The 26633-nt window shown below is 45.5% G+C and overlaps 1 protein-coding gene across 3 annotated transcripts; it reads left to right on the top strand.

Annotated features, from left to right (window-relative positions):
* Positions 1 to 26353, top strand: LOC146595026 (hepatocyte nuclear factor 4-beta-like). 3 transcript variants are annotated; one of them, XM_085306486.1, is made up of 11 exons: positions 1 to 115; positions 943 to 946; positions 6628 to 6828; positions 8692 to 8786; positions 18429 to 18535; positions 19600 to 19755; positions 20326 to 20413; positions 21360 to 21512; positions 24029 to 24265; positions 24933 to 25046; positions 26217 to 26353. In XM_085306486.1, the coding sequence occupies exons 1-11, from the start codon at positions 1 to 3 to the stop codon at positions 26351 to 26353; spliced, it is 1407 nt and encodes a 468-aa protein (XP_085162612.1). The 3 variants fall into 3 exon arrangements, with proteins under 3 accessions (XP_085162612.1, XP_085162613.1, XP_085162611.1); XM_085306487.1 differs by lacking the exon at positions 943 to 946 and having other exon boundaries at positions 6657 to 6828; XM_085306485.1 differs by lacking the exon at positions 943 to 946 and having other exon boundaries at positions 1 to 126; positions 6635 to 6828.
* Positions 26354 to 26633: the final 280 nt, after the last annotated feature.

Below are 26633 nucleotides of genomic sequence, written 5' to 3'. Positions count from 1 at the left end.
ATGAAGCTTTGTCAGTCCATCATGGACATGGATATGCCCGATTATGTCGACTCCTTGGATTCCTCTTATACCATGCTGGAATTTGAAAACCTGCGAGTGCTTCCGAATAACACTGGTGAGATTTCTGTTCACTTCCTCTTGAATAACCTCTACTACCCTTGTCAAAAAGCTGAATGCCTAGAAAAGGCAGATAGGAGGTGCGGGGCAAAGGGTGGAAGGGGTAATATTTAAGCAGCTGGCCTGTCAACTGCTGCTGCGTCTGCAGTTATATTTGGGCTGAAATGGGACCCCTTCCCTTAAGGATCGTATTTTGAGTTATTCCTTCCCTTACTGTGCTACGTCTCATGTTCAGAAGAGCCTACAAGGCATAGCAAATGTTGGTGCAGCTCCTGATGGAACACCATAAGTTTGTCCCCATGTATGACTTACGAGAGATGCTGGTGTTAATATTTCGTCATTAAAAAATTATGTTCCGTTCCCCTCTATGACCGAAGTTCAAATTTAATCCTTGGAAAAGACATCATCTCTATTGTTACAACAGACCATGTGTCTGATTTTACTTGTTAATAGGTACACAGGTTGAGAAACAATATCCAAATGAATATTATTCTTACACGCTTGCTACCAAGATTGTCCAAAAGTCTTTACAATGGACGCAGAAACTGCCTGTGAGACCTAAGTTTTTTYGTACGAACACTTCCGCTTTGTTCACAGAAATAGAGCGTACTGCAYGGTATTTGGGATTTGAACAGTGAAAAGTAGTCTGACTTAAAGGAAGTACTATTCTGTGATATTAACTGTTCACTGCCTGAAAAAGAAAGGCTGTATTAGTCACAAAACACAACTTATCATGTAGCTGAATAAGATTCCAACGTTAGCAACGCCTTTGGAGCATTTTGGCAACATTTCATTTAATTTGTTAAGTATCTTAGTGAAATTAAGAAGGGCTTTTCATTGTCTTGSGTTTACTCATTAGTTGTTTCATCAAAAGAAATCAGGGTTTCAGAATAGCTTTTGCCCACAACGTAATTAGACTTATTAACAAAACATAAAATGATCRGACTTGCTAGTCTGGGACATGGAGGATGTCAGTAGGTAAGTAAAGTTAAAAGGCCCAGAGAAATTTGAATTTAAAACCAACTTCAAAAAAAGCTGTCCTAAGCAAAGGATTTTCAATTATTTTTGCCAGATAGAGTGGATCTTATTTCTTATTACTTTTGCCGAAAGGTTTCCATCCGCTGTCCTACTCCAGAAATGTTATTCAACACAGATGTTTCTCCTTGTCTCTGAGCAGCAAGATATTTTTTGCTTTTTACTATGGTACAAATTTTCTCAAAATTCACTATATTTTTGCCAGTTAAAGTACTAAAATCTTTTGGGGGCTCTTTACATTGTTTCATTCAGTGGAACTGACAGGTTCAGTTTTTCTGAAGTTTGCCTAGATCAGTATTGGGTTATTTGCCTAGCTGTTAATGAGTAACCAGTTCTCTCAGGAACTAGCTGTTTTGAAATTAGCTTGTTTGTCTTGGGTAAGTGTCCTCTTCTACAGTTTGTAAAAATAACTTCAAAAAAGAGCTGAAATGTCCATGCACGGAAATATTCTACTAATCAACTGAGTTCAGTTCCCGCATACACCCTGAAAGGCCAGTTCACACAGATACTCTTTAGTTCCAGAAATGTTTTTAAAAATTGTCAAAATCAAGAAATAAGCTCATTTTAGGTAARGTTTGTGAAAATATAAAGTATTGTTTTAAACTATGTATTTCTCGGTGTGTAACACTGTTCTTTATCTCCTTYATTGAATCTAACAGCAGTGCTGTGTGTGAACACAAACAGGATGGAGTACAATGTGTATTTTAATGGAATTAGGACTGATTCCTACATCCTGAGCAATTTTTTTAGTGAAAAATGGAATATTTTCAAATAAGAATGCTTTTTTAAAATGAATTATTTCCTTCTTTTGGATAYGTTTTCATGAAAATTTTGGGTTGATTAATGGTGTGGAGAACTTTTCGTGTTAAGCTTTCCGTTTCAGAAAGCTGTTATAGTTTTGAGTTACGCTTTAATATATATTTTGGATTCTCCACCTTTAAGTAGCGCATAATTTGCCAAATATTTTGAGATTAATTCAAAAAAAAAAAAAGGATAGAACGCATTATGGGGGTGGAGGAGGAGTACAAAAAGTTGTCTGTTTCAAAGAAAGAATGGCAAAAGGAAATGAATGAAAGTCAAGGCTAATCCTGCCTTTCCTTTACAAAATACATGTTGTAGCTGCAGAAATGTATTTGGTGCAAACCAGTTTCCTGTATTTTAGCTGCCATTAAAAGGCGTATTCTCTCCTCGTTTTTATGTGCTGTTAACACCTGTTTCCTCGCACTCTCGTCAGCGTTGTCATTTTGCTCAGCACCTCGCACGGACTCCCGGGCCGCGGCAGCGGACACCTCCTCCCGCGGCAGTGCTTGTTTCGCTGTCCCAGCCTGCCCGCACGGTGCTGATCCCTGGGGCACCAGCGTGACGCCGGGGAACCCCATTCCCAGCCCAGCTGCAGCCTGGCCCCGCAGCCCGTGAAAAAGCCATCAGGGATATTTTGCCAGGCAGAGGGTAGAGAGCCCGGCTGAGCCACAAGCGCACGCACCTGTGATGAGCTCTGACCTTTCTGGTTGTTCTGGCCCACATTTGGCCCAGCTCTTGGTGTTAGCCCTGCTCTGGCTCAGGATTTGCATGCCCACATTTTGCAATGGTGGTTTTGGGCAGCTAGTTTGAGTGTGMATGTGTGCCCTAAAACTGCATTTACCTGCTCTTTGCATTCTGGCCCCACATGTGTGATTCAGCATATGGGATACGCCTCTATTAGCTGCAAAGTGTGCGTGCCAGAGCCAAGACCGGCTTCGGTTTCTAGACATGTAAAAGCTAAAGCCATTTTGGAAAACATTGCAAGRTTATTGTCCTACAGAAAAGTGTGTTTAGAAGAGATAGGGACTGCCTTGAAGAGTTCAGAGTCAGCAAAATAATGGAAAGGAAAAGTGGCARAGAGGTTTGCAGGGACCATGCCAAGCTCCAGCTCTGAGTGGAAGCCAGATACCATTTGCCAGCAGCATGAGACCACCCTCACTGTCATTTCTTATAACTGTAAAACTTGACATCTTCATTTCAGCCCTGATTTGGTAATGATTTACATAGCATGGGCAGTACGTAACAAAAATTGGTATGCATTCTGGCTGCGAGCTTGATGGCCCCCAAAAGCTGCTGAAGCTGCTGGGGCAATCTSCTCATTACTAGGCAGGCTGTCCTCTTCAACTGAAATCCAGATTTTTCTGCCCCTGCATATCCCACTGACTGTCCAAGTGAGGACTCTGGCCACAATGGCAGGTCTTCAGCTCAGTCTAGCACCCGTGCGAGATCGAGAGGAGTTATGGTCTGGGCTTGTACGCCAGCAGCTACACCCCTCCAGGAGAAGTTTCAGAGCTATTGTGTTGGCCTGGATCAGGAACTGCTTGGTTATACTGTAGCAATGAATATCTATAATCGATACACATCTCTGAGCAGCTCTCACTGGGGTGGTGAGGACAGTTGGGAATTTGTTTCTGTTGCTGAGAGSCGGCTGGACTTGGACCACATCCAGCTCACGAGCCCATCTCAGCGCAGCGCTGAGCACAGAGTTAAATGAAGCTCAGCTCAGCTTTGAGCAGGTTGGTAGCTCGTGTCCAGCAGGGCTGAAGTAGATGGTCTCCGGTTCTCAGCTGATTTCACAAGCAGGGAAGTGCGCTGGGAGCGAGTCTGGCATTCCTTTACCTTTTGTAGTAGATAGAAGTCCAGGAGAAACCCAGACATTCCCCAGATCTTGGGTAGGGTTGAAAGCCACACCAAAACATTCTTCCTGCACACATGGTATTTGTTGTGCATTTGCTCTCCTCTGTAYTATTTTGCATTTGGAACTCATCATTAGTCAATAACCTGGTTTTATAAATAGCGTTATTAATTAAAATTAACCATTACAATTAACAGGTGCATACTGGCTGGGGACTTTCCTTTTCTTTCTATTTTTTACTTTCCAGTCAACTCCATCCCCATTGAAAAAGACACATGACTACGTACCAGGAGCTAGACTTTTAGGTATATACACTCCCAGTCTGCCCTAATGTATAGCTACCCAGCTGAATTGCAGTCTGTGGGCTTGTTCGTGTTTTCACGAGTACAAGTGAGGGTAAAATTTAGCTCAAAATTTAACTTCCATGGGCTCTCAAAGGTTCAGAGCATGGAAGGACCTGGGTCCTTCCTGAAGCAAAACTGGATTTAGGGCCAGATTATGAATTTCTTCCTCTCATTAGCAAGCRGTTCCTTGTACGTCCTACTGACATAAGGAGGAAAAAGTCTTCTCTGATGAGTAAATGCTTTCCAGCATCAGGGGATGTTTTGCAATCTGAACTCAGCTAAGGAATGAGAAGTCCATTGGAGACCGAATTGTATAATTTTGGCTCGATTCCTCTGAAGTCAGTAGAGAAAGCATGGGTGGAGTGGGGAGAAAAATTGGCTTTCTTATCTTTATTTCTGTTGTGCAATTTTTTAAATGGAATCCAGCACACTCGGAGCATTTGTTTATGATCACACACTCGTTCAAAAAACAACAAATGGACAGACTAACTGATACATAAATATTTAGCGGTAAGTGCAGTTATGCTGGAAAGAGTATTCTAGTACTGCTCATTCTGTACTTAATTATCAAGCATTATAAGACTAAGAAAATCAGTGTAAATCACCGTTAAGCAGCTCAGACATAGACCAGGTTTCCTGCTGACAAAGGTCAGATCTGGGAGCATCTCATGTGGRTTTGGGAAGAGAGAAATTTCTGTCATTATGACCTAAGAAAGATTCAAGTGCTCCATCTCACTACAGTCTACTTATTTATTCATCCCTGTATTAGAAGGTGGCATTTAGATTAAAACATTTTGGGGGYGCAACGGGAGGAAAACTGACTTTCATGTTTGTACAGCATGAATCACAGTCGGTCCTGACCTTGTCCATTAGCCAGTATAAAAAAATAAGCGGTTAATATTAAAAATAAAAACTGACAAATTACTAGAATTATTAACGATGTTAAAGAARATGTAAATATCTTTTCGTCCCAAAACAATTATGGAAAAAAAAATCACTTTAAAGACTTTTTTCCTTAAAGCACAAACATGTAAGTTTTTCAGAGTTCATATAATGTTAAAGACTTCATTCGCTCGCTAAAAATACCTAGTTCTTGAAAAGCTAAAGCTGTTTCAGCTTTTTCTTTTTTTTGGCTCTTGATTACAATTTTTATTGCATAGCAAATATTCTCACTACAAATTTTTGATGTGTATTCATATACAAAAATAGCGTTCTCTCTCTCTCTTGCTCTGCATATATACATGTTGTGCGAGGATGATCCAAAGCTATTTTTATGCATTATGCTTTAGAAAACYTTCTCTTGACCGTCCACCTTAGTGCCCTTCCTTTCATGCCAGTTCCTCCCCTGTGAGAAACCTTCTCTAAGGTTTTCTCGTTGCTCCATACAACAGCAGCGGGTTTTTGCTTGGTCCTGTCTGATTTTCCTGTGGGGTGGGATGCTGCTTGTCCCAGAAAYTTTGCCCAGGTCACTGTAGCATGAGGTTGGCTCCTCTGGAGCGAAAAGCATGCTCCCAAAGGAACAACAATTTCATAAACCCGTCCTGCCGCGAGTGCCCAGGTCTGGACAGACTACGCACACATTCCACCTCCAAGCAAGATGTAAACAGTGTCATCTGGGTCTTTTCAAGTGTCTCGTTTTTTTTTCCAAGCTATGCCTCAAATTAGGAGGATTAAGAGGGCAGCAAGTCTGGTGGTTAAGGGAGAACTTTAAAGGTGGATTTTCAGCAGTGTATACACACGGCCCTGGCCTGGCAGGGGCAGAGCTATTCCTGCCCCAAATGAGCGAGTGCAAACAGAGGCCATGACAGAGGGCATTCATATGACCTAATTTTAGGTGCCTAATTTAGAAGGTAGATCTTTCTGCACCCCTCCGAAACCAGTAGAAAGCAACAGGCCTCTTCAGAGGGCAATTCAGAGAATGACCYAGACATAGGAGAACTAAGCCGACCTTTGTGAGAGCTACTACCCTCTCTTCTATCTGCYGCGGAGCTCAGAGCATCAGCCTGTTATCACTGAGTAGTTCATCCTTCCTGTCTCTGTTGTCTCCCCGCTGCCTTCTAATTATTGAGGCTAATGATGTCCTTTCCACTGTCTTCTGTGGGCTGGTGCTTTGAACCATGTTCTTCAGATATGTGACTGGGGAGGTTGCTCTCTGCCCCTTAAAAGTATATATCTCACATCTGGACATCTGGACAAGGTTTCYCTGCACACAGCACAAAAAGTAGTAGGAATTGTTCAATTCTCATGAACGCACTGAGGTTATGTGCGTTGAAATGTTTCAGTTCACTGAGGCAATGCAGAACACCAAAGGTGAGAGAGTTGCTCTCAGCTGAGGATGAGAAGGGCATGACTGGCAATCTGGAGGCTTTGTGAACAACAGATACCACGCGTGCACGGGTGCATGGGTGTGCAGGGCAGGCTCAGTGCATGGTCTGYGATTTGCTACCAGGTGATTCTGGTTTCTCTCTTGGGGAGGTCTAAGGGGCTCTGTGCTCTGCCTGCAGAGGCCATCGCAACTGAGTCAACGAACACCAACCTGCTCACCAACGGCATCGGCTCCCTCTGCTCCATTTGTGGGGATCGGGCAACTGGCAAGCACTACGGAGCATCCAGCTGTGATGGGTGCAAGGGCTTCTTCAGGAGGAGCGTCCGCAAGAACCACGTCTATTCCTGCAGGTACTGACCACTGCTATTATAAATTTGTGCAGTTTATTGGCATTGTACACGACTTGGGGTGGAGATCAGGACTTACAATGGGGCCCCCAGATGGTGAATTAACATGATGTGAGCGCTAACATAACACTGCAACTTAGCTTCTGACCTGTGGAGAGGGAACTAAGGAGCAAGGGGCTCCTAGCTTGCCTTGGACCTTGACACCTTTTGTGACACTGAGCAATCCAGTTCATGAGTTCCTTGTCACTATTTTACCCATGACACCCACAAGAAACTTATAGATTCAAGGGCTGACATGTGCCTAAAATRTAGGTATATCTTCTAGGTGTGGAGGGACACTGCTACCTCCTCACAATCTAGTAAGGGAATGCCAAAGTGGAGAAAGACCAAAGATCCAGAGATTTCTTTTCAAATGAGACCTTTCCTGCTTTTTCCAGTAATATCTGACATGAAAGCAACAGTCTTCAAGAGCATATCACGTCTGAAACCTCCATCTCCACCACAGCTTCTCCATTTTTACTGCCAAACATATTAAAATACATACACTGACGTGTCACTGGCTACTTTGCAATTGCCCCAAGAACTTACCATGGACCAGTAATGATTCAGGTCCACATATACACAGGTATTCATTTGAGTGATTTTTTTTGCCAGGAGGAGGCTATAAATTATACAGCAGCTATCTTGGTTGATCTTTGAAAATGGTGTTTATTTTAAAGCAGGAGGAAAAAGATAAAATAAAGTGGAAGCCCTTSGTTTCTAATTGAAACCTGGAAGTTCCCTTTTTGTTCCAAAGTTTTTCCTCCTTTAAGGACATTCCAAATTTTTGCACCACGASTCACCCTGTTTGTTCAAAATGCTCCTGGGCCACTCATCACTCCCGAACACACCAGCCATGACAGACGCTCTGGTTGATAGCACTGCCCTCCCTCATGATCATCATCCCAGGCACTGTATGATCCCAGCAGGAGGAGGAAATAGCTACTACTGATTTTTTTAAAAATTCCTCCTGGGAGCATGGTCGTTGCCCTTCCCCAGGAATCCATGAATTACTGTGAGGTATTTGGCAGTTCAGGGWAGGGCTAGAGAGCCAAAGCCAAGCAGATGGCAAATACTCCGCTGTCTTTGAATCCTTATTTGGTGAGCAGTGCTGTTTTTAGCACAACTTGGAGCTCTGTTGTTTATCGCAGACGTGAATTCCTTGGAAAGTCTTAGAGGCTTTGTACCTTTGGCTTCAGACCAGCCTTTGAAACTGCTTCAGCTTTTACAACCTGATGATGGTCCCTGAGCAACCTGCACTGTCTCTTCTCTCTGTGCCAGATTCCTGTTCCCTTGCTTTACCCGCTGCAGTGAAGGCTGCCAAGCCTACATAGGCCAGCTCTTGTGGCACATACGGTTTCTCAAATCCACCATGGAAATGAAGAGGAATTAGGAGTCTATATGCCTCCAAACAATGCTGAATGAGCTAGAGGCACGGAAGAGCTTGTGGGACATAGTGTAATGCATGTCCCAACATGTCCCCCAGCTCAGCATACCCAACAGCTGGCTGAAAGGGGGAGATGGAGTTCATGTCCTGCCAGGCATCAGGACACCTTGAGTCGGAGTCACGCTTTCACAGCCAAAAGCCTCATGGTCCTCGCAGGGCGAGTGGTCTCAGCCACGCTTCCAGCTAGCATAAGCCCAGCGGTGGTGGAGGTGAGGAATCAGGCCGAGCCAACGTTTGATATGATCCCTTTCTGACAACCCCTTTGGCTCTTTCCCGGGTTCACACACTGGATAACATGATGAAGAGTGGGATTGCATTTGGGGCTGCCCAGGGTTACCAAGTAAGGCTGATTGCTCCATGTTTCTTCCATCTCCTCCCAGGTTCAGCCGACAGTGTGTGATAGACAAAGACAAGAGGAACCAGTGCCGATACTGCAGGCTGAAGAAATGCTTCAGGGCTGGCATGAAGAAAGAAGGTAGGTGTAACTGGACSTCAGGACCCGGTATCATTTCAAACTGTCTGCTACTCCCACTGTGGCAGAGGATGGTGGAGAGCAAAGACAGCCCTGACATCAGGACACTCAGGTCACAGTGAGAGATTTCTTGTTCTCACAAGAAAACCCTGTTTCCCATCTCAGTGGATGGAAATTTCAGCTGGAGCCCTGAGCCAGTATTCACTCAGACTAGATTATTTTGGGAGGGGCTGCTCTCTTTAGGATATTTTTGTACTGGGAAAGGGATGGGCTTCTTCAGGGAACATTTCAGAGCATCTAAAGCCAGATTTTACCTCTGAATTGCCCTTGGAAAGCATTTCTCAACAAGCTGAACCTATAGATGGTCTTCACCATGCCAAAGTTACTCTTGATAAGTTACTCTTGGTATTCTTTTTGTATCTTTTCTTAAATAGACATTTAGATCCTCTGTTTCTCTATCACTTGTTTGTGGAAGTGGTCACACAGGGCACCTTTCGTGTCCCCTGAAGTGGGAGGGAAGCCGATAAACCATGCAACACAGGGCATGTGTGTGGCTCCCGGGCAGAGTAATGGAGTCACTGCCTGGCCTTGGCATCTCGCTCCCACTCTCAGGTGCAGTTTTGTTTATTTAGCCTGTAAGTGCTTCACAACAGAAATTTTCTTGCTACGTACCTAATTGGGCAGTTCCTAATCTCAGCTGTAACAATCTCAGCTAGGATCTGCCCTCATAAATCTCATAAACACTAACAGTTGACTACTGCAGCATGATGTTTGGTGATTGCCTTGGCAGATGCTCCTCTAACTTGCTGCAAACCCTCGAGTGAGGTACAGGCAAAACATGATGACCTGGGGACTGAGACCTGTTTCTCCATGGTGTAGGACACTTAGGCAGGGCTCCTGAGGGCAACTGGATTCCGTGTCCATCCCAGCTGTGTCCTGCTGAGTCTGGACCTGCGTCAGAGTCAAGCCCTTGAGCATTACTGTCATTGTGGTGGCAGCATGATTATAGAGTGACTATTAGTGCCAGTACTGGTGGGTCAGTCAAATACCAGCTGGTGCTTTTTGTTGCATTTCACACTATTTCCATGTTAAGAGACAGGCGGACTGTGATGAGACGCCTGGGCTCTGGTGGTCATTGGAAGATTATCCTTGCAGGACACTAGAGGAAACACTAAACGTTACATGTTCCTAATGCTAGGTGAGAAACAAACACATCCCTAAACATACRTCTTAACTTCCTAGAGCCACTTTTCCTAGGAAAATATGGTGCCTATTACAGCATTTCTGGTCACTGATCATTCAGTGTTTTCATGGTGGGAGAACATCGATGATACTGTTTTACTTACTGCAAGTTCTTTGGGCAGAGATGTATTTTGTACTCCAAGTCTGCACAGTTCCTAGCAAATTGGGGGTCCAACCCATAACAGAGGGGATGTCCTCTTTAACTGCAAGTAGTAGGTGATAGTCACAATACTCTTCGCACCTCATTTATGCTGATTTCCAAATCCCTGACAGCTAGGGGTCAAGTGATCTGGAAAGGAACTTAGAAGTGAGTATCCATGCCACAGGATTAAACATCCCTCACCATAAGAGGTGAAATCATGGTTCCACTGGAGCTACGGGGAAATTTGTCACCAATTTCTGGTAATTCATAAGATTGCACTGATGATGAAAAGAACTTCTTTCCAAACTTCTGACCATATCTGTGTTCTCCATTTCCTGGAGAACACAGATATCCTGCAATWTGACATAAATAAAGGCAGCAAAAAATGCCTGCTGGCTTAGTTTAGAGGAAATAAGTAACGATGGAAGCTGGGGTGGGGTGAAGGAAAGAGGAAAAAAGGTAATCCTTAAAATAATAAAGACCAAACCAAAGCTGAATGTCAGGATCTAGCCAATTTGACATGGGGATGAAGTCAGTCATTGATGTAGCAATTTCCACAGCTTGGAAATGGTGAAATCTGGTTATCAGCTCCATTCTTTGAGGTGAAGCATGATTTTTTTAATTGGTTTTATGGTAAAAGTTATAAACCCTTGGCTTCTTCATTCATTATCGATTGCAGCTCCATAGAAGATGACTCATTTCAGGTTCCACATAGTCACATTCTTTGAAACTTTTTTATGAGTGCACAGTCAGGTTGTGTGCTAGCAAACTGCTCGTGTGTTTGGAAAGACAGATTTTAAAGCACCTTGAGCAACCACTTTACAGAACTGAGCTGAAAAGAGCTGTGTGCACAGCCTGTGTGCAGAACTGTGAAAGAAATTTTCTTGCACAACTGTGTGCACACAAAGAACACAGTTATTTGCTTTAGGGTGGTTCTAGATTAATATTAAACAGTACTGCGAAGCATTAGGGAAGAAGAGAAACCCTGTCTCAGGACAGAGCATTATTAGAAACATATAAAGGTTTGTGCATTATTTTCTGGTAGCATGCACTGATTTATGTCAAGGACCAGAGCCGTGATGCTCGGCTCGGTTGTGTCCAGCTGTGACGGCACCAGCACGCAGTGGTTTGACACGCTCTGCCTTTGGCACACCGTTTTTCAGGCAGCCCATATAAAAACAATCAGAGTTTCCAGGGTGTGGTAATAACGTTGTTTACTCATAGGAGAGGGGAAGAAACTGGAAACGATCGTTATTGCGGCTGGTGTCTGCCGATACACCTGGGGTGGGACGGCTGGGGTCCTGTCACTCCCATGGCAGAAGCTGCTCCAGTCACCACCACCCTCTGCCTAAGGGGCTTCGCGTGCAATAGGGGGAAATCCACCCGTCCCCAAATGTTCCCCTCTGGGCAAAACTAGCTGACAAGCTGGAATTTTTGAACCAGAGGGATTTTTTCCCCCAATCTTCCTGTGTTGTAAGATGTGATGTGATGAATTTGGATCTTTCTCTCCCTCTCTCTCTCTCTCTCTCTCTCTTTTTTTCTTTTTTCCTGTTGGAAACAACTCTAATGTGCAAGAGATTTTGAGAGGCAATGTATTATCTAGCCTTGTAAAATGGCATTTTCTGCCCTAGGGGAAGCGGTGCAGCAGCAGGGCCATGAGTCCCAGCGTGGTTAATTTGGTGGGTGCAGGGCAGCCAAGCCGCGGGTCCTGCAGGTCTGGGTGGAGGCTGTCATGGAAGGTGTCACCAGCTTCCTTTACCTTTCCTTGTTGGTATGGTCGAGACTTTAATCCTGCTTTCCAAAAGGACCCAGGAGTGTCCTGCATGGGCGCTGGATGCCTCCAGAGAGGATATTTGGCACAGGAACCTCTGAATTGGTCAGCCACATTGCAAAGGGATCCAGGTCCCATCAGCACCAGTAAGAGCAAGGAAGGGCCAAAACTTGAGGCTTGTGGAAAATCCACTCTCTAGGTTTCTTAGAAATTAGCTCACTTCAGAAGCACTTCTATCCCAATTACATTTGATTAATAATTCACTTTATGAATGACAAGTAAACAGGCATTGCGGTTGGGATGAGGCGAGGTAAAGGATTGCTTGGCTACTTTCTTGTCTCCTGAGGTGCTGTTATGATGTGGATTAAAGATTTTGGTCACTGCAGTATTAATGGAGAAGCAGTACACCAGATATTTAAACATCCAAAGAAAACAGTAGGATACTACTTTTAGCATCTTGCTGAGATCATATTTAACCTTGAATATATTAGTAGGGCATGCTTTTTCAGATGAGCCAGATCACCAAATCCCATTGAGCTGAACATCTAATAACCTTGGAGTCTTTTGAAATGCCCAGTGTTACACCGTCAGTTTACTAGTGAAAAAAAAGAACGGTTAATGTTTAACCTCTCATCCCCGCTAAAGTAATTTATGAGCGTTCATGAACACCTTYAGTTTTATGCAGAAATAAAAAGAATTATTGTACCACCTACTGCCACATCATAGTAGGAGGATTTGAGGCTGGCTTTATTTATTTTTGTTAAATTGGACAGGTTTATAGAACTGTTTTGTCAGGATGTCTATCCTGTGTCCTACTTATAGTCTTCACATCTCTGCTGCCAGCTTTGGAAAGACCAGGGTCCCAGGTCATTGCAATGACAGATGGAAAAGTTAAAGGATCTTTGCTACAGTATCAGAGACAGCTTGGGGGAAAAAAAATATTCTTTGCAATTATTCAGACCCAYCTACTCAGCCCATGCAGCAGAAAGGGTGACCAACAGCTTGTTTAGTAATACGATCCCAAACCCATCAGCATTAAATGAGGATGTTTATCAGCATGGAGCCATTAACTCAYGGGCCAAAGAGGGTTTTAACCTGTGTAGTTACCGTGGAAAGTTACTGGTTTGCTGCAGTCCACTTCCAATCAATGCCTGTGCCCTCATTTATTGGCTTCCCCGGAGGTTCCTTGTCACATGCTCTGTGCCTATGTGGCAAGGTGGCAAGGACAAATTGTTTGGGAAACATGGGTTTGTTGCAATTCCACAAACACGCGGCTGTTTGCTCAAGAGCCCCCGCGGGTGCCCCGCAGCCCGCCAGCCTCCCGGCACGTTTAGCKCGCCCCAAGGCAGCAACGCCCAGCTTTGCTCCGGAGACCCGAAAACTCGACCGCTGGCTTCTCTGCGTCAGACGGAGAACGTGTTTATTTTCTCATTTGCCTCCCACAGTCGGGAATGAACTCCCTGCYRCTTCCCRGCCCCCGGGGCAAGGTCGTGCTGTTTCTCCCCATCCCGTTTCTCYGGGAAAAGCCCCGGTGGTGCCTTTYGGCCGGCAGCTTCGCCRCGAGCTGCTCCGCTCACGTCTTCTCCCGCAGCAGCCGTTTCCAAGCCGGACAACGCGCTGCGCGGCYCCGGGCCTCTCCGGCTCAGCCCTCGCAGCCGGCACTGAGCAGAAAATGCCACAAGCAACCTCGGGGAAACGGCTGGGAGCAGCGGGCAGCGGTGGGGATTGAGCCCTTCCCGCAAGTTTGCCTAATTCCCGTGACGGCGACGCTCACGGTTGAACCACTGTGCCCTCACCGCAAACGGCCTCTCCCTTACTTTTTTACGAGCCCAATAAATACAGCCATATAATTACCACATAGCAATAGATTAATTTTGCGGCAGGTAAAACATTAACTCCCTTTTGTATCTTATTCCTCAGCATCTTGGGTACTTTCAGTGATAACGCCAAAATCACCTTGAGAAAGTCGACCGGTACCATCCACTTACACTTGGAGGTTGACCTTATCAGCGCATGAGGGAAGCGCTGAAATACGGGCCATAAAAGCGACTCGAAAGGAAAAGGGAACAAGGCTCCTTAAAGGCATCCGGGCTTCGGGGACTAGCAATAGGTCTGCCAGGTTTTGTAGGTCCCCTGTAAAATAAGACGCGTAGCTTGGTTAGTAAGGCAAAATTGTTATCTTTTCTTGTAAATGAGACAGAGGTGCTGGAGGGATGCTAACGCAGGCCTAGCAGAGCCTCTCGGGGCTTGTGGTTGCTTCTCTTTAACCCAATGCCCAGTAGCAGTGCGGACCTGAAACACRGTCTGCTAGCCCCTGCGGGCGGAAACGCAAGGCGGTGGTGTTGCAGACTTGCTTTCGTTCGAGCAGTTTTGAGGAGGAACCAGGTCCTAAGCTGTAGTCCCTCAACTACTTTTCACGTGACTAGTGCCATATAAATAATTTATACCGTGATTTTGCTGGGGGAAAATTTTCTTAGGGGTCCTGGGTTTGCTCGCTATCTGGTGTAAGAGAATCCTGGTCCTTGAATGATGTTACTGAAGGCAAGAACGGGGGAAAAGCCTGTTGTGTAGCTTGACTTCAGCAAGGCTTTTGACACTGTCTCCCACAACATCCTCCTAGATAAGCYCAGGAAGTGTGGGTTAGATGAGTAGACAGTGAGGTGGATTGAGAACTGGCTGAAAGGCAGAGCTCAGAGGGTTGTTATCGGTGGCACAGAGTCTAGTTGGAGGCCTGTGGCTAGTGGMRTYCCCCAGGGCTCAGTACTGGGTCCCATCCTGTTCAACTTACTCATCAATGACCTGGATGAGGGGACAGGGTGCCTGCTCAGCAAGTTTGCCGATGATACCAAACTGGGAGGAGAGGCTGGTACACCAGAGGGCTGTGCTGCCATTCAGAAAGACCTGGACAGGCTGGAGAGTTGGGCAGAGAGGAACCTCCTGAGGTTCAGCAAGGGCAAGTGCAGAGTCCTGCACCTAGGGAAAAATAACCCTRGGCACCAGTACAAGCTGGGGGCTGACCTGCTGGAGAGCAGCTCTGCAGAGAAGGACCTGGGAGTGCTGGTGGATGACAGGTTGACCATGAGCCAGCAATGTGCCCTTGTGGCCAGGAAGGCCAATGGTCTCCTGGGGTGCATTAGGAAGACTGTTGCCAGCAAGTCAAGGGAGGTGATCCTGCCCCTCTACTCAGCACTGGGGAGGCCTTATCTTGAGTACTGTGTCCAGTTGTGGGCTCCCCAGTATGAGAGAGACATGGAGCTACTGGAGAGAGTCCAGTGTAGGGCTACAAAGATGATCAGAGGGCTGGAGCACCTGCCCTGTGAGGAACGGCTGCGAGAGCTGGGCCTCTTCATCCTAGAGAAGAGAAGACTGAGGGGGGATCTTATCAATGTGTACGAGTACCTGAAGGGAGAGTGTCAAGGGGATGGGGACAAACTCTTTTCATTTGTCCCATGTGACAGGACAAGAGGGAACGGGCAGAAATTGAASCACAGGAAGTTCTGCCTGAACGTGAGGGGGAATTTCTTCCTGTTGAGAGTGACGGAGCACTGGAACAGGCTGCCCAGAGAGGTTGTGGAGTCTCCTTCTCTGGAGATCTTCAGGCCCCACCTGGATGCAACCCTGTCTAACATGCTCTAGGTGACCCTGTTGAGCAGGGAGGTTGGACTAGATGATCTCCAGAGGTCCCTGCCAACCTTACTGATTCTATGATTCTATGAAAACCATGCTTTGGAGAGTCTATTTTTCTCTTATTTATATCTGTGTAATAGCTGTAGCCTGAAAAGGCTCTTGTGCTGTGTAGGAGAGTGTTGCATCTTGTAAAACAGATACAGTTCCTTGCAGCTGTCGCACAGTACTGCTAGGAGTCATTCAATTGCTTGGAGCTGCAAAATCAAAAATGGCTTTGATGGGACCACCCTATCCCCCAGGCTGAGCATCCGCCAGCCACAACAGCACGCCCTGTTCGGGACTGAGCCGGCCGGGATTTAACTGCAAGGCTGCACCCCAAATCCCTGAAAACAAATACTATGCTTCTGTTGATAACAGGATATTGATTTTATCACCAGCTGCCTGTTTTCTGCCCTTTCACTTTGTTGGCCTCCCATCAGAGGCAGGGAACAGATAAGTGGTTTGATCTGAGCCCCCCCCCCCCCCAAAAAAAAAAAAAAAATCCAGGTTCCCAAAGCCTGTGAGAAATGATACTTGGCCTTCAGAAGCCACTCACCCTCACACAGCAAGAGGCACCACTTGGAGACACTGTTCACAGGATGAGGACAGCCCAGCAGACGTGAAAGCAGTGGTCACCCGTGGTGTCAGCACCATCACCTTTCACACAGGCTCACCGGGGAGAAGGTACCAGGGAGACACCAGCTTTATCACCATGATCATGAATTTGGTTAGAGAAATGTGCCCTGTCCAAAGACAGATATCTGCTTTGAAGCAAGGCATGATGGTGTTAGGAAAAGTCTCTAAACATGGATGGCTAAATAGCTCAGGTTTTGCTGAATCTGCAAAAGTAGTGCTTGCTGGAGTCCTGGTGGCTGCCTGGGGAGGGCAGCCAGGGGACAGCCCGGCACTCCGGCAAGACAGGAGCTGGCTCTGCAGCAGCGCCCAGTTCTGCTGACCTGCAGATCTGGTGACAAACTGTCTGCTTTTGYGACAAAAGCCTGCTCTGTGGCATCCAAGGAGTTAAAGCACAGAGCAAGTAGCACTTTGACAGCTAAGTCTGAGTCATCCCTCTAAATAAAACCAAAAGGAGTCTGGAATTATAGTACAAAGAAGCGGAGATGTACCATATTATCACCACATGCTAAATCTTTCTACTCCCTCAGCATTAAGGAGCTGACAGCTGAATTTCTGAGCTGTACGTAGCCAAGACGTATGAGTTGTCAGGAAAATGTGGAGCCTATGTTCAAGTTCCTTCCTTCAGCTGCATCTGGGGTTGTTCTCCACTGGGCTGAGGTCTCAGCAGAACACTAGGGTTCAGGAGGCACACTAACACTGAAAACAAGGTTCTTCTAAGACTAAATTCKGCTTTTTGATTTGCTTCTGTTTTGCTTGGTTGCAGCAGTAGAGCCTGTTCTGTTCTCAGAGTCTGTTTTGCAAAAATAATCTGCTTAAATGCAATAAATCTGTTACGTTCAACATGCAGGAGCCACTGAGTATGAGGCTAGATATGGTTTGTGCTTCAAGGAAAAGGACGGTGAAAGGGGTGGAATGGACCTCAAAAAATCAGCTGTTTTCCTGATTCACCATGACAGGACTGTACCTCTCTGTTTGCAAAAACCCTATGGCTGATCTTCCCTGTGCAGTGGTCACTAGTACATCTGTGGATCCATGGCAGACCTCAGGCTTATTGATATCGTCCTAATTTCATGCCATCAAACGGAGATTTCATCCTAGTCACCTCTGTGTTAGGTGAAAGCTCGGTATGGTTGTGAGCAGACCCTGTTTGCTCAATGGGGAAGCTTTTGCTGGCGTCTTAGCACTTCTCTGAATACTTGACACCTTATGTTCTGTGAATGATTTTCCTTGCTTAAGTGAATTTATAGTGTGTCCAAAGGCACTTTATATCACTGTTTCTAAACAAGATACTTTGAAACAAATTTGCAGTAATGATTTYCATAGTCTTCCAACAGAAAAAAATCCCTCCTAAGTTTATTTATTTCCTTAATTATCTATCGATRTCATCTTCTAAGTTTTGGGCTCATTGATTAGGAGTGATCTAAAAAAGTCAGCAGCATGATGAACAAGGCTGAAGGAAAGGTTTGAAGGAAGCCAGTGAATTTAAGCCTCCTTTCTTCTGAGTTTCTTTAATGAAATGTGTCTACCTGCCCCGCCTCAGTGGTAGTGATGTGCCCATGGAGAACATTATCTAGGATGTCTCAGTGATGCTTTGAGGCTGCTTTGAGGTGGAGTTGGGRAATGGCTTTTCCAATGATGCCGTAACAGGAGACTGGTCCTACAGAGCAGATATTCTGCCATACTTGGAGTGAGGGGTCRATGAGGAGATGACAAAAATGGAGGMGAGGACAACACTCTGACAGTGTTGTGTGCCCTTCCAGGCCTAAGTAAAAGAGGCCAATGCTTACATGACCAAGCTCCCTCCAAGCTGTTGCATTAAGCCTCCCTGGAATCAGCTAACCTCCTGCAGAGGACACATTTCCCAAGGCAGACTGCATTACCTCCCTCTTCTGCTCCTGTCCTTGGCCTTCTCATTCCCATTTTCCTGTCCTAAGGACCCATTTACTCTCATTAAAGCCCCATCCACTGTTTGGGGACCTCAGCAGAGAATGTGGAATTACAGGTGTTCACATGAGGTTGCYGATTTTCAGTTAACCATTTCAGAGGTGGAATGCTGAAAACACATCCCTATCGACTTAGAAAACGCGTAGCCAATTGCTTCTCTCTGATAGCAAACAGTAWCTAACAGTTGTTACTAGTTATATGGGAAATTTGCATCTAACGCAACTGCTGCTCGCTCTCATTTTAGCTGTGCAGAATGAACGTGACAGGATCAGCATTCGCAGAAGCAGCTACGAGGACAACGGCTCGCTGTCAATCAACGTCCTCACTCAGGCTGAAGCCATGGCACAGCAGGTAGGAGATGCATGAACAATCTTCTAAAAGACTCTATGTCCTTCAGCTTTTCCATGTAGGGTTATGAGCGCAACTAAACCAACCAGGGCTGGATGTCTTCTGCCCTTGGATGGCTCTGGCACAAAACCTGGCACTGGGAAGAAGATGCACTAAAGATATCCAAAAGCAGACAGTAAAAGTCCTTGGCCCATTATCAAGACAACTTGTCCTGCAAGGCACAGCTGCAGGCATTTGAGAAACAAAATTAAAGTTCTGAGAACCCAGAATGTTAAAGATCCCAGGTCCCTTCTGCAGCAAGCCTAAATTGTTGCTTCATCCCTGAAGAGTCTCCACATTTCATGCAGGGTAACAATTTTAGTATGTGTCCGGGGAAGCTAATAAAATTATTAGGCTTAAGCTAATGCTGATTCCTTTCTTACTTTCTTGTTTCTGTTCGTAAATATTAGCCTGCAAGTTGTTTAAATTCCTATGCAGATATACTCTTTCCACTGAGACATACTGTCCAGATTTTTTTATTACATACAACAATTCTTCCGCTTCTTCAAAAATTTACTACGTTTTAACCCCCTTCCCCCCACGCCCTGCCCCCCCAGCTCTTTAGGGATCAAAATATGTGTTTTGTATCCCAGATGGCTGCTGGGGGGAAAGGAAGAACGCATGCCATGCATTTTGCTGGTTTAAATTATTGCCAAGAAGCTAAGATCTAGCGCTGCTGTCTACTGCTAGGAGAGGGAATAGGAATAAAACCGCCTCCTTGCCCTGGCAAGCGAGCTGGAGAAGGAGGAGAGGATGGAGGGGAGTCTGTTGGGACGGAGCACCACCTCGTGGAGGTTTGTGGCTGTCCTAGCCATCGGACARCACGCACCGCTGAGCAAGTACCCGCTCAACTGCAACCTCAAACACTGTATCAGAGACCGGATGAGATTAATACCCTTGAAGGGTCCTCATGTCATTAACAAACTTGCTACCGAGGGAGAATATGTTTAAGCATGTTTGATGAGATGTTTTGGATGACACAACGCCACCGATCTGGCCTGAAGGCAACCTGCTTGTTTTTCTTTCAGTATTCGTCGCTGAGTCCCACGCACAGCGCAGACATTGCAATGAAGAAGGTCGCAACCATCAACGATGTGTGCGAGTCCATGAAACAGCAGCTTCTGGTCTTGGTGGAGTGGGCAAAATACATCCCAGCGTTCTGCGAGCTCCCGCTTGACGACCAGGTAACCCGCCAACGCCTCTCCCTCCAACCCACCCCTCCGATACAAGTTCCTAGACGTGCTTTTAACGGGGGAGTTTGAGGCTGATATATATAAATCACCTTATGCAGAGCAACAGCTCCTAGCAGGAGAGGAAGAGTGATAAAGGACAGGGAGTCGACTGAGCATGATCCCACCAGCAGAACTCCAAAAAAATGAAGTTGATCACTCCAGCACGCACAARGACATAGTMAAAATAAATAAATAAATAAATAAATAAATAAATGACYGKTTTTTCCTCTTATCGATGCCTGAGAGTTGAATATAAAAGCCATTTATTTCCTGAGAACCAAAGGAGCCCAGTCCTCCTTGCTCTTTCAGCTGAAAACAACTTCTTTTTTCATTTGTCATGAAAACAGCACTTCCGAAAAGTGAAGTCAAGATACACTAATAATTTCTAGCTYTTAATAGCGCTTTATCTGCAGATCTGACATATCTAAACACARGCTGACTTCGGCTTAATCTAAACAGCAATAGCTCACTGTTGCTGGCTTTAAAATGTAATATCTTTTCTTTCTTCTGTGCCATCTCCAGGTTGCCTTGCTCCGAGCCCACGCAGGGGAACATCTGCTCCTTGGGGTAGCCAAGCGGTCGATACCATATACTGATTTTCTATTATTAGGTAAAGTAGTGAAATTCCCTCTTACTTTTTCATTTGCACACACAAGCCATTGCCAAGTATTCTGGCTACCTTAAACCCCCTCTGCACTCACCCTGCCAAGGAGCAGTTCACTGTTTCTCCGCTGACTGTGTATAAATCGTTGCCAGACTCAGAGAAAGCCATGTTGTTGTCACGGATAAAATGGACACAGTCTGCACATCTGGCTCGAACCTAAGTGCTTGGGAAGGTCTCTGGAGAAGAKTAAAAAGGAACTGGCAAATTCAGTGTGACTTTTAAAACTGTTCCCTCACTGATTTGAAATTGTGGGTGAAAAAAAAATACTGTATTTGAATGGGATCTCAAACCGTGTAGCCTTGTTTTTGTAACTGAGATTGCCAGGACACAGGCAATGCAGAATTTGGATTCTGATGCTTAAAAACKTAGCAGGCTGGTCTATTAAAAATTATAGTGCAAATAGGTATTTTCTTTTCATGTAGCCTTTTGCCACCAAAAACACAGGCGTGATTATTGTTGGAAAAATGAGAAGAAATACTGACCTTGACAGCTACACATTCAAGCAAAAGAAGGAGAGAGAACTTTGTCAAAAAAAATAGAAAAAAAAAATTAAAAAATTAAAAAAAAACCCATGCTGAAAACTAAATAGCAGTAAGCAATGCTTGCAGATGCTAGGTATAGCAGAGAGTAAATCAGTAGAGCATATGGACCAGGATTTGCATATGGTGTGGTTGCACCCGCATATGTAGACTAGAAAATTAAGGACCTAACACTCTAATTAGATATTTGCCTGTCAATCCTGATTTTGAGTAAGAAATTGCATGCTGGAGATCTGCAGCACATGGCACAATGACTGTCGAATACATGTCTCTGGGTGACTTCTGACTGGCTAATGAACCATGTCCGCAGAGCGAGAGCAAACATCTGATGCTGAATTTCTCTCATCTCCCAGGGAAYGACTTCATCATCCCAATGCACTGCCCAGAACTGGAGATTGCTCGTGTGGCCACCAGAATCTTGGACGAATTGGTGAAGCCCTTGAGAGACATCCAGATAGACGACAATGAGTACGCTTGCCTTAAAGCCATCATTTTCTTTGATCCGGGTAAGCTTCCTTCCTACTTACGAAGGCAAACACAGGCTTTGAAAAGGAGTTACTGTGTTGCAAAAGGATAAGGGACATGGGGCAACAGGCAGAGAAGTAGACCTCTTCCTCTCCCTCCAGTGGCTGCATTTCTAGAAGCAAGGCCAGATCAGATTCACACCGAGGTGGGCGATGTGTTCGGCAGAATAAAGGAAGGCCCTTGAGCTGCATTTTTGGCTCTTGCTTGAAGCATGAGCTCTCTACATAGATTCGCAGCACGGATGGCAGCTTGGCGCAGYGAGTTACAGCATCTCCTCCCTTCATGGCAGAGCATGAGGTCTGGGAAGAGTAATATCTGTCCTGGCATTTCTGGAAAATGCTGCTCTTGTTGGTCCTCAGCTACTTTATTTCTGCTTGAAAAGCACAGTTGCAAGGAAGGTGGCAGAGGTRCTGGGGCAAGGAGAGGGAGAGACGYAGGCATACTACGAATCCCAGGGCGGCTGAGACATCTCTGATAACCAGGACAAACCCCTCAGCAGCAGTTCTGCATTTCACCCTGTCTCCTGCTGTAGTCAGCAAGATTTAGCAGTGCAGTAAGGACATGTTGGAAGTGACCTATTCCTCCTATTCCTGAATGCGTCTTTATTATTCAGCAAGTGCTAACTCCAGCCAGACCGACATGCAAATTTAGCAGAACCTAGAGGGGTTTTGCTGCTTCTGTAACTTGGCTTCAGGAAAGCCCATCAGCCTGAAATGAAGGAGATGATAGCTATTAAGAACATGCATGCCTGTACTGAATTATGCATGAGAAGTGAGTCAACCGAGCAGTGGTATGAAGCATCCATCAGGGTTCAGAAAGGAACATTAAAAACCACAGAGAGCTGGATTGTGCGGGGTACTGAGTACCCAGAAACACCAAGGTTGCTTGTTAATGGATCTTGCTGGCACTCAGAAGAGCCTTGGGAAATAGATAGAAGCAAACAAAAACTCGTCCTGAAACTTATTTCTACCAGTGCAAGTTTCTTTCCTGTCCTTCTGTTTCTGCGTGATCCCCTCTGGTACAGCWCTGAAGTCCCTTTAATGTACATTTCCCTGTAGCTTGGAGAAGAGAATGGGTAAAAAGTCTAAGCCCAGAATAATGCCCTTTTGTCTTTGCCATGTATTATCACAGAGAAATTACARTATCTTCCATTAATTAGCTTTTGCTATGTTGTTTGATTTGAAATCAAGATATAGGAGTTTTATTACGAACATTATGAACTTTGGCTACCCACAGAGCTTACTGTAAACCCATATAAGGATCAGGTATGTTATCAAGTTGTTTAGCTTGACAAATTATCTTCTCAGCTGATCAGTGTCTGGGTGAAGTTTTAAGACATCGCAAATGCAAGGTGGTGTGATTTCATCTGAAAGGAAAAACTGCAAACCTCTATGAAGGTGAATTTCTTCCACGCTAAAAATGGGGCATACCCATGGAGTCACACACTGACATGCAGAAACTTGTTAACCATTTRTCTAATCTCTTGGCATGATGATCCCTAAAATGTGCTGCTTGTGAATTCTTTGTCRACTATGAAGGAGACTGTTTAATGAGCCAGAAATCTCAATTTTAGATAGCAGGAAAGGCAGGAGTGGAGAGCTATAAATCCTGGCACTACACCTTATCCTTCTGCTAAGAAAGGAGATAGAAAAGTTGGAGAAGTCAAAGAGAAGAGAAGCAGTGGAAGAAGTTGTGTAGTTTGCCAGGTGGGAAGGAAAGACAGTGGCTGAGCAAGAATGGGTGAGGTCTAGGGATTCAGTCAGACATCAGTGAGGTCCTGGAAGGAAACAGGTTTAAGAGCTGTTGCTTGAGTACACATTTACTTGATCAAGATAAAATGGACCAGTGATCCATGAAAATCAGATCGATCACAGGTCAAACACAGGAAATCAAGACAACAGTCGAAGGCTACAGCCATTGTATTTGCAACATTGTGGTGAAGTAAAGATTTCTGGATGAAGCTGTGCCCATGCTGTTCTTGTAGACAAGACTGAAGGAGCTGTAGGAAGCTGCTTATCCAGGAGACRTTAGTGGTGTGGAGCAGGTGCTGGCAAATGAGCCAGAAAGATGGTCTTCCGTCCTCAGGGATGCAATGTTAGTAAATATGTCAGTGGTTCGCTTTTCAGAAGCACTAAACCTGCATGGATTTAGTGGGAGTAGTTAGGACTCAGAGGGGAAAAATTCCAGATCATTTACTTAGACAGTAAATAAGGTTCAGGTTCAAAATCCTTCCTCTTTGCTAAGGGCAGTAGCCAGGCATACCAGTCTGAAGCAAGCTCTTATTTTCTTACTATTTCCCGTCAAATAGTCTGTTCTACATCAGAAAGGGAACAGTGGCAGCCCAATGTTAACCTGTCAAATAAACTTGGAGACATTGAGAGATCACGGTCAAAGGGTCATTAACGCTTCTTCCTTTTCCCTTTACAGAGCCCTACTAACAGAATAACACCTTTCAGTTAAAGGCACCAGCAATTAACTTAATTTCTTTCTCTCCCAGACTGCAAAGGCCTGAGTGAGCCCGGGAAGGTGAAGAACATGCGATTCCAGGTCCAAGTCAACCTGGAGGACTACATCAACGATCGCCAGTACGACTCACGAGGCCGGTTCAGCGACATCCTCCTCCTCCTGCCACCACTTCAGAGCATCACCTGGCAGATGATAGAGCAGGTCCAGTTCGTGAAGCTCTTTGGAGTGGCGCGGATTGACAGCTTGCTGCAGGAAATGCTGCTGGGAGGTACAAACCGTGCTGAGAAAGAACGGCAAAATTGTTTCATTTTGAAGCCATTACAGGGCTTCATGCCTGGGTTTGTGGTCCTTTTCTGGAGGAAATGGGAGCACATATGGCAGAGAAAACAAAACATAGGCCTGGGAGGAGGGAAGTGAAAGCTCAGGTTGAACAGTGGCTCACGTGTGGGTCCATCTCACTGCAGTCCCATCCCCTCTCCGTTCTCRAGCAGCCCACCTCTGAAAGCCTGCCCCAGGGACAGTTTTATTGGAACACGTACCCCCGATGGTGCTTCTCACCAGCTGAGGACTTGATTTTCAGGCAACAAACCAAACTGATGCAGTTTGCAAGGCAACCCCTCATTTTTGTTAGCAACATGCAAAAATTGTAACTATATGGGAAACCCAGGTAATGGCAGTAACTGGGACACACACCTACACAACAAACAGTGCTATCAGTTGTTACCTTAAACTCCAGCCATACAGGGTGGTTTATTCTTCAACTGTGGCTGAGAGCAGAGGACAGCAGGAGCATGAAGGAAGCAAAGATGAGCCAAGCAATTAACCCTGCTCACAGACAAGTTTCCCATACTCCCTTAAAAGAGAAACTTCATACAGTTCATCTGACTTCTTGGTAACTGTGCAAAAAATGATGTCTTTTCCATCTTCYACTGCAGGAACTACCATCGATCTCCAGTACCAAGCAGGACCTCCCAACCTCAGCCTGGACCCTCTGCCGGGACACGTTCTTCCAAGCAGTATGAGTTCTGTGATTCACGCTGCTCCAGACCGTACGTCTCCATTTTTACACAGTGGCAGCACCAGTGAACGGTCTAGATAGAAAAGGCAGTTAAGAAAAAGAATTTTAGGTTTATTTATATATTTAAGCATTACACTTGAACCAGAGTTCATATTCCCCCCTTGCAGATTTCCATTACTGTGAAATCTGGAAATAGGCTTCCAAAAATAAGCCGAGATTTTCACACAATAGCATAACCCTGAAGCTCGGACTTTTGAGATGCTACCAAACATCACAAGTAAAAAAGCATCAGGAATGTTGTCAGTACATTTCTACAAGCACAGATAGCACTAGGAAATACCACAGAGGAATGCACACAGCTGTTAGTGGCAAGAGTTTTGATGTAAAGCATCTCGGTTAGTGTGAACCAGAACACAATATGGTGATGACCTGAATGCAAGACCATCGTCAACCACTTTGGGCATTGCTGCTAGGGAAAGGCTTTATGCAAAGGCACTTATCTGCTGTAATAGCAAACAGACTGTGCTATTCCGGAAAAAAAAAAAAAGAAAAAAAAGAAAAAAAGAAGAAGGAGAACAAGAGCTGCAATTTAACAGCCTCTGCCGCGTAATCGTAATGTCTTCCACATACACACAGTCTCCTTCAGCCGGTTAGGATCACATACCTCTCGTAGCAGCTTTTTCCAAAGTCATCTTGCAGCAAGGGAACCTAAGGAGAYGCTGACCAGGAAACATTTCTGGTTCTGGAAATGAAGTATAGTGGCCAACAGGTTGAGCAGGTTTAGCTCAGTTGGCTAGAGCGTGGTGCTGCTAATGCCAAGGTCGTGGGATCAGTCCCTGTGTGGGGCTATGCTGAGGGTTGGGCTAGATGATCTCCAGAGGTCCCTTCCAACCTTACTGTTCTACAATTCTATGAAGCTCTCTTCTGGCTAGAAGAGAAGGGATTGAAAAGCAGCTGGCGGGGAAACATTTCCCAAGTGCAAAATACCAGAGGGATCTGGCAYGTGCTTAACTGTGCACCCTGTGCCTCATCACAAGCCAGGAAGGAAGCAAAGACCTGGGTTTTGGAAGCAACCCACCCCCAACCAACCCCAAGCGCCTGCTCTTGGTCCCTACGACAGTTTGCTTATTTTATTTGGACCCTTCTCTACTGAACAGCATCCATGCGCATTTTAATTCTTGGTTTCTTTTCTCTCCCACAGCATCTCCTGAAACATCCCTTCCGTCTCCTTCTACAAGCACMGGCAGTGAAGACTATAAACTAGGCCCTAGCGCAGGACCTGCCACCGTAGCGCAGATCTTGCCTCAGACAGTTGTACCAAAGCAGGAAATTTTATAGGCTGAGGATGAAGGAGAAGCTGGGAGCTGTACAGCAACCTTGCCGAAAATGAAACGAGCCCTTTCTTTCCGCAGAGGCAAAGCACAGCAATTCCCTGCTCGTAACCCCACCAGTCCGACTCTGCAGCCCGCGGAGCGACCGAGCCGTGCCGCCGGCCTTCCCGCGCTACCGCCCCCCTCGCACGAGTGATCGGGATTGATGCGCTTTTCGGTAGGACCAGGACTGCAGGCTCCYCGGAGCAGGGCTTTCGGTTGCATTTGTTACCACCTAGCACCGTGTG

Source organism: Rhea americana, unplaced genomic scaffold, assembly GCF_003343005.1.
Source record: "Rhea americana isolate MKP2758 unplaced genomic scaffold, rheAme1 scaffold_24, whole genome shotgun sequence".
NCBI classification, from domain to species: domain Eukaryota; kingdom Metazoa; phylum Chordata; class Aves; order Rheiformes; family Rheidae; genus Rhea; species Rhea americana.
This window is presented reverse-complemented; position numbering and strand designations above follow the sequence as displayed.